The 14,001-nt window shown below is 44.0% G+C and overlaps 1 protein-coding gene across 1 annotated transcript; it reads left to right on the forward strand.

The window, feature by feature from the left end:
- Nucleotides 1-2,045: 2,045 nt before the first annotated feature.
- On the forward strand, nt 2,046-3,425 carry LOC137756423 (testis-expressed protein 13D-like). Its single transcript, XM_068532685.1, has one exon. It carries the CDS (start codon nt 2,046-2,048, stop codon nt 3,423-3,425), a length of 1,380 nt encoding a protein of 459 aa, XP_068388786.1.
- The last annotated feature ends 10,576 nt before the right edge of the window (nt 3,426-14,001 follow it).

Here is a 14,001-nt window from a genome sequence, read left to right on the forward strand (position 1 = left end):
AGGTGCACATATATTTATAATTGACATACCTTCTTGATGGACTGACCCTTTAAATTTTTTATTTTATTTTATTGAAGTGTAGTTGATCTACACTATTGTGTTAGTTTCAGGTATACAGCAAAGTGATTCAGTTATATATATATACTTTTTTCAGATTCTTTTCCATTATAGGTTATTACAAGATATTGATTATAGTTCCCTGTGCTATACAGTAAATCCCTGTTTATTTTATATGTGATAGTGTGTATCTGTTAATCCCATATTCCTAATTTATCCCTCCCTCTCACTGTCTTTCCCCTTTGGTAACTAAAAGTTTGTTTCCTAAGTGGATTGACCCTTTTTTTAACATTATATAATATCCTCTTTTTTAATCCTAATTTTTGTCTTAAAGTATACTTTGATATTTGGAGAGCTGCTCTAGCTCTTAATTAATTACTGTTTGTACAGAATAGCCTTTTCTATCTTTTTACTTGCAACCAATTCAAGTCTTTGAATCCAAAATGAATCTCTTGTAGACAATATACATTTAGATCATGTTTTTAAAAAAGTATCCATTTTGCCAATCTCTGCCTGTTAATTGGAGTTTAATCTATTTGCATTTAATATAATTACTGATAAGGAAGGACTTCTGACATTTTGCTATTTATTTTCTAACATGTCTTATATCTCCCCCCATTCCTCCATTACTGCCTTGTTTTGTGTTTCATTGATTTCTTTTTTCTTTCTTTTTTTTTTTTTTGTAGTTTACCTTTTTGATTTCCTTCTCATTTTCTTTTCTGTATATTTTTTAGTTATTTTCTTAGTGGTTGCTCTGGGGATTACAACTAACATGTTAACTTATAACAGTATATTTTGGATTAATACAAACAATTTCAACAGTATACAAAACCTTTGCTCCTGCATAGCTCCACCCCCTTTATGTTGTTACTGCCACAAATGACACCTTTATACATTGTGTGCCCATAAAGACAGATTTGTATTGTTTTATGCAGTCATGTTTTAAGTCCTATATTAAAAGAGGAGTCACAAAATACAGTAATACTGTCTTTTGTATTTACCTATGTAGTTACCTTTAGTGTGTGCTTTATTTCTTTGCGTGGATTCCAGTTACCATTTAGGGCTGCCTGCAGAACTCCTTTAGCATTTCCTGTATGGAAAACACAGATTATGAGAGAAGCATTTAGTTTAAAATAAGAGAGACACCTTCTGAGAACAGAGTTGATCAGGTAAATATGAGAGTGAAATTATAGGGAGAGTTCAGGAAAAATTCATGGCTCAGTCCCCGGATTTTCTTGATGACAGGGATTCTAAGTTCACCTGTTCAGGATGCTGAGGGAAGTGTGCCGACAGTGGGACTGACTGTATTAAAGGTCTGAAGTGTATCTAAGAACTAAAATGAAGCTGAGACGAAAGTAGAACTGCACCCACCTATGCAGCTCCACCCAGTTAGGAATTCATTCCACCATGCTGGGTATTGTCCTTCTGAAATTCTTAGAAACAGTAAAGCCTTCTAGAGGTTCACTGCGGCACCCAGTGCAGCTTCCGACCTCTGCCACGTCTGGGTTCACTGCGGCACCCGGTGCAGCTTCCGGCCAGCTCACCCGGTAGGGGGGGCTCTGGCAGCGAGGTTGCTCCCAGCAGGCCTTGCTCACCCGGTAGGAGGGGCTCTGGCAGCGAGGTTGCTCCCAGCAGGTCTTGCGGGGCCAGTCAGAGCTCGCCTGTGAGGTGTGACGCCTGCGTCTGCCGTTTTGGGGTTGGCGCTGTGAGGGGTTCTGCTTTACTTTCTGTGAGGAAAGCCGGACCGTGACAGAGGAAAGAGGCCGAGGAGGAGGCCAGGACTGGGCTAGAACTGAAGGAGGACTGAGCCGGGACGTGAGGGGCTTTACCGGCGGCGGCGGCGGCGGCGGCGGCGGCGGCGGCGGGCGGCAACTCCCGTGAGGCGGTCGGTTGACTAGGCCGCAGCGGCCCTGGCCATGGACCTCGGGGACCGTGCCAGCGGGTTCCGCCACAGCGAGGGGATCAGACTCACGAACAGTAACGTCCTCATGTACAGGGGCGGCCCCGATTTTTACGTGGCCTCCTCGCGGCGCTGGAAAGAGGCAGAGGATCTGCTGCGCGGCGTCGTCGCTGACCCGCTGGTGCTGCGCGACACCAAGAGGGCCTGTGCCTGGAGCGCGCTGGCCTTGAGCATGTGTGGGGGCTCGAGGCAGGAGGAGCAGCAGGCGCGCTTGGGTCGGTGGCTCCAGGAGAAGGTAGAGGAACGCGAGGCGGTTTCCTGGGCCCTCCCCGCCGAGCTGAGGCGCCGGTGGCAGGAGCGCAACGAGGCGGCAGTGCAGCTACGATGCACGCAGGCCGCCTCGCAGCAGGCATTGGGCGAGCGAGATATGTTGCGTGGGCAACTGCTCCAGCTCGAGAGATCGGTCCATGTAGCCCCATGGGCCCATGAAATGATGCCTTGGCCTCTACCTGAGCAGCCTGGGGCCACAGCGTGGGCCGTGGGTGCAGGGGAGCAGGGCACGATGGCAGCTATGGGGGCACAGGGCATGCCTCAGTCAGAGGGCCAGATGGCAGCCCCAGCAGCTGTGGTTTATGTACCGGGATCCCAGAGCCCCTGGGCCCAGGTCATGCACCCCCCTGTGCCAGTGCCGGTGCCACAGCCATTCCCATTCCATGTGCCGTTCCCAGTGGGATTCCCGGACGCGACCTCCTTACCATCCTCGGCCGTTATGGAAGGAGCGGCAGCCGCGGCAGCGACAACAATAGCAGCGGTCACACCCGAGAGCTCTGCTCCGGGAACCTACCCACCTGGCCTGTGGGCTGCAGTGGGGGCCCAGGAAGAGATGGCCCTAGTGTATGCCCAGAATTGCTGTGGCCAGGAGGAGTATTCTGAGAACCTCCAGGGCGAGTATTCCCTGGAGGACAGCGGAAGCCACAGGCAAGAGGAAGATCCTGTGGGTCCCCAGGGGATGCCCTCCCTGGGGGACAGCGGAAGCTGCAGCCAGGAAGCAGATCCTGCGAGGCCCCAGGAGACAGCCCCCCTGGGAGACAGCAGGAGCCACAGCCAGGACGAACGTCCAGTGCTGCGCCAGGAAGAGCACCCCCTGGGGAAGGGCAAGAGCCACAACCAAGAAGGTGGTCCAGAGAATTCCCAGGGGACGTCTCCCCCGGGAGGCAGCACAAGCCGTGATGTGAGAAAAAGCCCAAAGAAACAGCAGCCTCAGGAAAAGAAGGCCAAGCGGCCAAAAGGGAAAAAGGCTTCGGATTCCCAGCATCGGGGGAAGCCTGACTCATGCTCCAGACCTAAGAATTGGGACTGCCCGTGGTGTAAAGGGAGTAATTTTCCATGGCGCGAGGCGTGCTATAAATGCAAGAAAGTCTGCATGGCTGTTGAGAGTGAGGGCCCGGACCCAGGACAAACCCACTAATTTCAGGAAGGTAAGTAAGAATGGAAACACTCCAAAGAGAAACCAGTTTCCTAACAAACAAGCCCCCCTCTTTTGATCCAAAAGTAATTCATTTACTTCACAGAAAATTTGAAAACCAAAATCATGATATCGAAAATTAAATAAAATAATTCATTATCCCATTACCCAAATTAAGCAAATTTTATCATCTGAGTACACACACAAATATATACACACACACACACACACACATTTATATTCTTATTTTGTACATTTATTTTAACAAAGACAGACTACTTTGAGTATCACACTTTTAAAATAAGGGATTTCTCCTGATTTCTTTTAAGTTTGCAGGGGCTGGATTCTGGATGGCTGATGCTGATTCGCTGACACCCTGGAGGTGCTGAAGTCATGAAGAATTTATTTTCTTTTTCACTCATGTCTGTCTCATTAACCTTCTTTTCCTGAAAATACCATGTCTTTGCCTGGGAACAGCCATGTGTTTTTGGAGTTATAAGCTGTATTGAATTTTAGGAGCACTGCTTTTCCTTGAAAATGCTATTGTTCCTTTGTAACCTACTGCAGTGTTCATGTTTTCTTCTTGTTTTTAAGTTTTATAGGTGAGGGCCTGTTTTTGTGTCTCTGAGCCCCACGGAATTTGCTTGTTGCTGAAGAATCTGAACCTATCCCGTTAGAAGATCTCCCAAGAGTCTAAAGAAGTAACTCTTCGTTTCTGACTGACCCACACCGCAGTGAGACCCCCATCCCCCCCACCACTGGCTGAAGCCAAGAAGAGTGAGAAGTCGGGGAAGAAGAGATGCTTTGGCACTTATTAGGGGGAAAAGGGGGGGCAAAATAATTTTGTTAGGCTTTAATTTCTCTGTTGGGACATGGAATTAATTCAGAAGTTAATTCAGCAGTGTTAAATACTATAGATGATAGCAAATTGTTGGATTTCATTTAAGTAATTAAATAGTTATTGATTGCCTAGTATATGATAGGAGCTAGAATTATATGGTATTATCTAGTGCACACATAACTCTTTTTGGTGAGTTTGGTTAGATGACAGGAGAGAGCATAATTTCAGATACATTACAGATCAGAGGTGACTTATTTGTCTTGCATGTATGGTAACTTTCAGGTAAACCTAATTGATATAACATCCAGATATTTCTGCAGTTCTGGGAGCAACCTCAAAGAGACTTTCGTGAAGGGACTTGATTGCCGAACTGCTCACCTCACTGGTCCCAGGTGAGACAAATGAGTAGTGGCAAAGAGTGGAAAAGTGGCCTAATAAAATTGCAGGCAGGACTTTTCTGATACTCTCCTGATTTCCTCCCTTGCGAGGGACAGCTAGTTTCCTGGTTGTCTGAAAGACCACTGGGCGACTGTCTTAAAGAAGGACAGTGCTTGGGGGAGTGTCTGAGCCCTCAGCTTCAGGCAGCCACCATCGCAAGCCCCTTTCCGGTCAGTGGATGAAGAACAAAATGGATTCCAAGGACAGACATCGTGCTGTGGATGGCGCTTCTCTTGGGAGGACTAATTGGATTAAAAGTAGAACTGGACTGGGACAAGCACTCTTGAGAATGCTCCTGGGCCCTTCTCTTCCACTTGGTGTGTTCTCTGCCAGCTTCTCAGAGGCAAGTGGAGCCCAGGGGCTGAGAAGTCAGATCAGCCTCCAGGCTGAACAAAAGGTGTCCTCGAGTTCCCCCAGGAGATTCCAGCTCACCAAGCTCAACCTTTGTCAGAGGTTTCCTGATTCTAACTAGTAATAAAGTGTGCACTTACTTGCTGTGTCTTCTGTGTAGCGTGTACCTCGGGGCAGGTTTGCTCAGAAGTGGCGGTTTAAATCTGGCTCTTCCCTCCATCCCACTGAGGTGACGGAAAATCCAATCTCATTCACTACTGAAGGGCCCCTCCTCTTCCTCTTCCTGTGAGTTACTCAGAATGGGAGGGCAGAGGGTATTCTACAGGGTCTTCAGTCCATTGTGATTGTCACCTCTCCCCTCACTGTCCAAGTCCCCACGGTTCCTTGAAGGTGGGCATCTCTGCCACTCCTGGGCCCGTGGGGCACGAGAGGTGAGGTAAGGAGGGGGCTTCTGCCTAGGCTGGGAGCCCTAATGCCTGGTGTCCAGCCCCCCCGCGTGCACCGAGAAGCCATTTCCCTAAGGCCCTGTATCCCAGAGGTCCCTTGAGCAGAAATTTCCCTCCCGCATTTCTGCCCTGCAAGGCACTGCCCCCTCCCTCCTGTGCATAATCCCATCAAGGTGCTCAGGACTCCGGAGAACAGCCAGGCTCAGACAGTCAGCTAACAAGACAAATGTTCCCTGAGGCAAAGGGGGGTAGAGTCTGGCTACCTGCTTGGTGTAGAGACAGGGAAGGGGCAGAGAACAGACGTGAGCCTGACCCACCAGCATTCTCTCTTCCCTCGGAGTCCTGATTACCAGGAGGCCTGGGTAACTCGGGAGGGCGCTGGGGAGGAAGGGGACCAGCAGGGACATCAACCCAAAGCTAGGCTTTCTGGGTTGGAGAATGGCTTTGTGATACACTTGTGTATGCAGATAGCTCTGTAGAATTCTGGGAAGATGAGACTTGGGAATTTTCCAGCATAATCCATTTTGGTGTACCAGCAGATCATTTTAGATCTCACTACATTTGCTTTAATTTATGGTTTCAAATGGACTCTGCTATTCATTGGCATGCCTTTAGGTCTACATGAAAGCACTCACCCTGTGCATAGCTTTTATATAGTTTAATATGATTACAGTCTTTCAGGGCTGACTTTTTCCAAAGCAACCTGAATAACTGAGGCTGTCAAATCACTACTTTCTTCTGGAATGGGTACACACAAGAAAAGGCAAGAGGTTTCTGAGGCAAGAACCTGGGCTTTGGAATTAGAGAGACCTGAGTTCAGATACTTGCTCTGCTATTCACTAGCTGTGTGAACTTAAACAAGTTATTGAACTTCTCTGAGCCCCAGTGAGTGGTTGTTCCCTTTCCCTGCCCTCAGGGTTCTGCTCTGGATGCTGTGGTAATGAGTATAAGGGATTATTAATGGTCGTAAGATCATTAATACCATTGAGTGCTTACTATGTGCTAGGCACTCTAAGCACATTACCCTTTTGGTGACTGTAAGATATAATAGGTACCTGTATTAATAGTTCTTCAAAGTGAATATTATTACCCCCATTTTATAGATGTGGTAACTCAGTACCCAAATTTGGGAACTGGTGAAGCCTGGCTTCAAAATAAAATTTTACTGATTCTAATGTCTGTGCTCTTTCCATTATATCACACTGCCTTAACCTTTTACCCTTACTAAGTAGTATATTTGTATGTTAACATGGATTATCAATGCCTAAGCCCAATGAAATGACTATAATGGAGAGACTTTGAGGCGTAGTGGCAGTCTGGTGGTCAGGAGCTGCTCTTTTAGAATCTCTCAGGCTTTGGGATAAGTGATCATCTAGGCTGCCAATAAGTAGGACCACTTATTATCTCAGGACTGCAAAGAATAAAAAGGGGGGGGGGGATGGTAATTTAGGCAGTGGGAGTGGCTTGTATCTGATTCAGCAGAGTGGCCTTATGAAAAGGTCTTTGAGCCAGGTTCAATTCTATTAAGATAGAGCCCATCTTGATTGCTTATCTAAAGTCTGTCTGAATTACTCAGTTTTTAAGTGGGTAAGGTGCCACCTGTAACAGTCCAATAGATATGCATATGTACTTTTCAGTGAGGAAGTAGGGGGAAAGGAGACTTCAAAAGCTCCAGACTCATGTTGCAAATGGTAATGGAATTGATGTTTTTAAAATCATGGTACTTTACAGATCAAGCAAACAGCATCCATGGAAAGAAGACTTTCTATGCACTGGGCAGCGTGTTAGACTCTGTGAAGGTGATCATTATTGCCCTCAGCGATCTCCTGTTCTGTTAGAAGAAATAAGACAAATATACACCAGACACCACTTATCAGTCTTTTCTTCAATTTTTCCAACATATTTTCTGGCCTGTAGATGTTGGTTTTCGAAGGAATCTGTGCATCAAAGAGCATTATTTAATAAATGATTATTTTCTCAGTGAAAATTAAGAAAGCTGGGAATTCCCTGGTGGCACAGTGGTTAAGAATCTGCCTGCCAATGCAGGGGACACGGGTTCTAGCCCTGGTCCGGGAAGATCCCACATGCCGTGGAGCAACTAAGCCCGTGTGCCACAACTACTGAGCCTGCGCTCTAGAGCCCGCAAGCCACAACTCCTGAGCCTGTGTGCCACAACGACTGAAGCCCGTGCGCCTAGAGCCCATGCTCCACAACAAGAGAAGCCACTGCAATGACAAGCCCGTGTAGCGCAACGAAGAGTAGCCCCCGCTCGCCGCAACTAGAGAAAGCCTACATGAAGCAACGAAGACCCAACGCAGCTAAAAATAAATAAATTTTAAAAAAAAATTAAGAAAGCCTGTATAAAGTTTCCTCACACAGGTTGATATAATTCCAACTAAGAGCAGTCACTTGCCATTTAAGTTTAGGATTTTTGTGAGGATTCAATGAATATTATTATTATTATTACATGCAGCCTAATCGCAGGCAAATGGACCATTTTACTAGGCTGTTTGTAATACTGACAATACCTCAGAATCCTCCGTCATTACTGCCTTCTTAAACTTCTATGAACTTTGGGAACACAAGTTAGGAACAAGTTGTCTAGAAAGCTAGTAGTTTTAATACATGTTAAATACCAGTAAGTGCTAAAGGATTTTAGAGCAGTCCAAGTTCAGTATGGACCATTTTAGTTTGCAAAGCTTCCATGATAGCCAGATGGTTTCAGATTGTGCCCTCATTTGACGAAACAGTTGCTAGAAAAGTTGAGTTTGTTTTACTTCAAAATAATATGCAATATTACAGTTTCACTTGTGACATTCTGCAGCTTTTTGTTTTTATGTTTATATCTACTATTTTATGTTTTATTCTTCATTCTGCCCTACATTACAAAAATAATTGCACACAAGGCAGAAAGTTGTGATTACTTTTCTGGTAGGCAGCAATAAACCATACTCCAGTGTTTATAAAATGATGACAAAGAGCCCTCTGAGGGTTTTGTCTGTAAGTAAAAGTTTTAGGATATTTAATCTCATTTATTTTTTTGTTTGATATATATTTACTTTGATCATTTCAGTGAGCCATATTGGTTCCAGGAAAGAAAAGACTGAGCAAATATTGAAAATTTCATACTTTTACCACTACAATGCCTGATATTGTCTAGACAGTTTTGAAACTTCAGAACATATATGACCGGCTTTGTAAAAGACTCATACTATTGAACTCCCTGCTGATCAATGTTTCTAACATTTTTTCATGACATATTTATTATTGAGAAGGAAAAGAAAAATAATGCCAATGTTGCATCTGTAACTACAAAATTCATTCAGAAATCCACCATTAGCTATTTTGCTTGCTGGGATATAATTTTTTTTTAAGATTTATTTATTTTTGGCTGCGTCGGGTCTTATTAGTTGCAGCACACAGGATCTTCGTTGAGTCATGTGGGATCTTTCGTTGTGGCACACCGGGTCTTCATTGTAGTGCGTGGGCTTCTCTGTAGTTGTGGTGTGCGGGTTTTCTCTTCTCTAGTTGTGGCACGCGGGCTCCAGAGCGCGTGGGCTCTGTAGTTTGCGGCACGTGGGCTCTAGTTGAGGCAAGCAAAGCTCAGTAGTTGTGGCGCACGGGCTTAGTTGCCCCACGACATGTGGGATCTTAGTTCCCTGACCAGGGATCGAACCTGCGTCCTCTTTATAGGAAGGCGGATTCTTTACCACTGGACCACCAGGGAAGTCCCTGGGATATAATATTTCATTTGTATTTACAAAGCTGCTTAGGGAAACATTTATAAAGTCCATTTCATTCCATTCCTTTGCCAAATTTTGGCGTTTGTGGTGTATAGATCAAAGTGGTCATCCATGTTTCAAAGCATCAGAGATTTCCTAAAAAATGTTCAGGCAAAAAAAAAAAATGTATGGATAAAATAGTCTCTTGGACTTTAATCTTTTAGTTTAAGCATCAGTGGTAGAACTTTATTTTTGAGCTTCCAAGAAAGGGAATAGATTTTTACAAGGAAAGCTGGAGGCTCCCTTACAAAGAGGTCATATTTTCTTGTCCTAATATCATACCTTGAGTGCCCCCAGCCAGGATGAAGGGAGGTAGAAAGAAGATTCAGACACGATCCAAAGGCAATGGGTTTGATGAGACCAAAAGGGCTACATGATGATTTATTTGTCTGTCAGGTGCTGAGATGTGGGATATGAACTGTTGTTTCTATAAACCCAAATGAGGCAGACCACAGGATTGTCGTTGATAAACAATGAATGTGAAAGAAGTCAATGTCAGAAATGATATACTCCTTGAGACAAATTTGCAAAGGGTTCTCTACGAAGGGAAAGAGGAAGGGGAAAGCAAGGGAGCTAAGTAGGTGCAGATTCTGTGTTAGGATCTGGGTATGTAAAGAGGAATACGACATCATCCCTGTCTTTTAGGAGTTCACAGACTAGTAGGAAAAAGAAATTTTGAGTGTCCCTTAGTTTCCAGGCACATCACATATGTCACTTCATTTTATCTTCACAGGGAAAGATAAGTAAAAACTGGCTAAGAGTGGCCTTCATTTGGTGTAGAAAAAGAATTGGGCAATAAGACTTTACCAGTATATCCAGGTCTGCCCAGGATAGAAGGTGTCCAGACCACTTAAAAATCAAACAGACAAACTACTCAGGGATCTATTACTTTGCATGGATAAGCTGATGATCCAGATCCCAGATCTTAAAGCCTGGATGAATAGACCTTGACTCTGGAAGAGCCTTCCAAGGTATACTGACCAATGAGGCCCAGGATAGAACAGTGTATCTGATCTCATAAGGCATATATAGATAGACATAGACATGCTACAAGTCAGAGCATGGGAACATTTGGCACTTGAGAAGTGTGAGAAGAATATTCTAGAAGTCAAAATTACAGTTACTAGATAGGAAACTGAAGCCTGACCAATCCGGTGCAGTGACCTCAGAATTAATATTGGGAGACAGAAGAGGATATGGTGAGATGCACAGGCTCTGAAGTCAGCAGCCTGTGTTCAAAGCCCAGGCCTCACACCGACCAGTTGTGAAACCTTGAGCAGGCTACCCAGGCTCTCTGAGTTTTGGCTTCCCCATTGGTAAAATGGGGATAATAATAGTATTTGCTTCATAAGGTTGTTGATATAAATAAATGAGATAATATATGCAAAGTGCTTAGCAGGAAAGCCTGGAATGTAGTATTCAGTTAACATATATTAGCTATTATTCCAAGAATAAAACCTCAGAAGCAGGCAGAGTTTCAGCTAGAATTAGGGAGTACCTTCTGAGCCATGAAGGAGGTAGATTTAGGACGAGTGAAAGGAACTGCACATAACAGACAAAGATAAAGACATTGCTGTCTCGAGCAGGTTGTGCAGGTTTAGAATGTAAGTTGAGTTAAATGTCCAATTACTGTGCCTCTAGAGCCCCATCCTTCCCTCTATCACAGCTCTTATTGAGTTAATTGTAATTGTTTGTTTGCTTGTCTGTCTTCACTAGACTATGAGCTACCTGAGATCAGGTATATGCTTTTCTTCTCTCTGACCTAAGTACCTACCACAGTGTCCATCATACAGTAGATGCTCATAAATGTTGGTTGAAAGAATAAACATATTTTTAGAAGGCTTAAATAAACACAACACTCTTTCTGAATCTTCACTTACAAAAGGGCATTAGGAAAATTAGCCTCATAGGTAAACCAACATATTATCAAAAGGAGGTGCTCTTTTTTTTAAAAGATGTTGTAATTTTTTTCTTTTCTCATTTTTGTAAAGGAAGTCAATTTTAGTAAGAGAGAATGTGTAAACTCACCACAGGTGACAATATAACACTGTCACAGGAGAATTCACACCTATAGATGAGCTAGTTGAAGAACAAAGTTAGTTTTGAAAGGTTAGAGTAAAAGATTTTGAAATGTCAGATCCACTCTATAAAACTAACCACCCTTGCCATCATCCTTTTAATCTATCTGGGTTTGAGAATAGCCTAGGGCATTTGAAATGAAGACAATTAGCACCTCAGACAGGGCATCCACAAACAAAATGCTGTCACCTCTCAGAGACCTCAGGAGGTGACAAGTTTAGATAAGAAGATACTTTTGACCTTGGCTGACAGTTTGTCAATGCTTTTATATTTGACTTAAATGGTATTTATATTCTAAAAGGTTGTAGTTTGCTTTAAGCTGTGAAGCTGTCGTCCTCTACCTCATGGTTTTTATTTCTTAGGTTATTTAAAAACAACAAGAACAAAAATCTTTCGTCTGTTGGGTAAGACCTGAGGAAACAGCTGTTGCTTCTTGCACACAAATGAGTTCAGTCCATTCCCCCCTCTGGTTCTCTCTAAAGTATGCTTGGCTTTAGTTTAAAGCACGGAATGTTAAAGTTGGAAGTAGCCTTAGGGGTCATCTGGTTCAACTCCATTTGACAGATGGAGAAAATGAGGCTCAGAGAGAGGAAGTGATTTAGTGGCAAAATATGGAGTATAATCAGACTCTCATAATTGCTGGACCAGTGCTTCCAATTCATCTTGCTATTTCAAAAGTGGGCCAGAGGCACGTAGAACCAAATTTGTGTGTGTGCATGTGTGTATTTTTTCCTCTTATTTTCTTGAGAGCACTAATCTCACTACATCACTCAACAAATACATTTAGCATCTAATATGTTCCAGACACTGAGGATACAATGGTGACCAAGGTACACAAAATCTTGCCATCATGGACCCTATGTTCTAGTGGGGGAGACAGACAATAAACAATCAGATAATTCTGCTTCTAAGGGAACTATATTTGTATTACGGGGCCCATTCTTCCTAAGTCTTTCTCTATTGGTGCCTCTGCTATCTCTATTGCTCCCCCCTTGTATTTTTTGCCCTTTCCTCTCTTGTGGGTATGGTGAGAGAGAAGAAAGCCATTACTATTCTTCTTTCTCTATACTTCAAGCTCAGTGTGAGGTTTTGAATTTGCTAAAGTCAGGTTTAGTACTGGTGTAGCACTAGGGTGAAGACAGTATTTTTCATCAACACTGCAGTAGTGGGCTGGCTCAGCTGTCAGCTTGCTTGTGAGATGACAGCGAGGGACTGGATGTGAGAGTTGTACTATTACCTTATAATTTATCTGTTCCTTTTTTATACAGTTTTAGTTGTGCTGAACCCCATCGTACCTGGCTGCTTTGACAGGCGTGCTATTTTAGCAACACAGGACAAAACAGAGAACGAAAAGAAGAATGCATGGTACACTTTTGCTGTCAGTTTGAGGTTGTTCTGTTCCTAAATTTGTGGATGATTTGTTCAGGGTTGTTCAGAGACAAAAAAGCTTAGGTTTTGTTTTTGCCTGTGTGACACTGAATGTTCTCACAGTTCACCTCATAGGTGGGCTGTTGTCCATAGGGAGTGAATGAGGGGATCCCCTTCCCTATCTTCTCCTTTTGGGTTTGAAATTCCACCACTCTGGGCTAATCATTTGCCCACTAATCTCTGGGCTAATCATTTGCCCACTCAAAACAAAGAGAGGGGGCTTCCCTGGTGGCGCAGTGGTTGAGAATCTGCCTGCCAATGCAGGGGACACGGGTTCGAGCCCTGATCTGGGAAGATCCCACATGCCGCGGAGCGACTGGGCCCGTGAGCCACAATTGCTGAGCCTGCGCGTCTGGAGCCTGTGCTCCGCAACAAGAGAGGCCACGATAGTGAGAGGCCCGCGCACCGCGATGACGAGTGGCCCCCGCTTGCCGCAACTAGAGAAAGAACCTCGCGCAGAAATGGAGACCCAACACAGCCAAAAATAAATAAATAAATAAATAAACAAACAAACAAACAAACAAACAAACAAAAAAACATAAAGAGTTCAGGGTGGACTAACTTCTCAAGTCCTTAACATTGGTGTATGCATTCACTTATCAGATCAATTTCTTCCTTGACCCAAAGCATGAAAAAGGGTGAGAGGTGGAGTTGGCCATAAGCAAGTGAGGTAGGAAGATAATGAGACAATCTTGGCTCAGTTCCCCAGAGCCATCCCCCAACATCATCTTGAATGCTGTTTTATTTTTTTATTCTTGGTGTTGCAAATGAATGTAGGAGGCTTATGTTTACAGTTTATCTACCAAGGTTGATAGATTCTAAGGCCAAGTATGCACCAATCAAGGAGAGTAACTACGAGCTGCCACTGAAATCGTAGAGGATTGTTCTCAACCATAGCGGATGGACAGCAAATATCTGGCTTTTGGCGTAAGGCAGCTCTGCACACCTGATCCATCAGTAGGACTAGTGAAGACTTAAAAATTGTTCTCCCTATTGGGCTCCCAGCTGTACCAGGTTCTCAAGGAACTAGGTGCTGATGTTGTTGAAGAGATACAACAGACAACATAACTTCGGCTACTTAAATTCCAATTTAAAAAATTATTTTACATACTCAAAAGGAAAAATGTAGAAGACCATTCAGCTTCAAGCATTAAACAAAGTCTTGTTCTAGTGAAGAAGGAGGAAGTTTGGGGGAAATATTAACAGCACATCTT

This window comes from Eschrichtius robustus, chromosome X, assembly GCF_028021215.1.
Source record: "Eschrichtius robustus isolate mEscRob2 chromosome X, mEscRob2.pri, whole genome shotgun sequence".
Lineage (NCBI taxonomy): Eukaryota > Metazoa > Chordata > Mammalia > Artiodactyla > Eschrichtiidae > Eschrichtius > Eschrichtius robustus.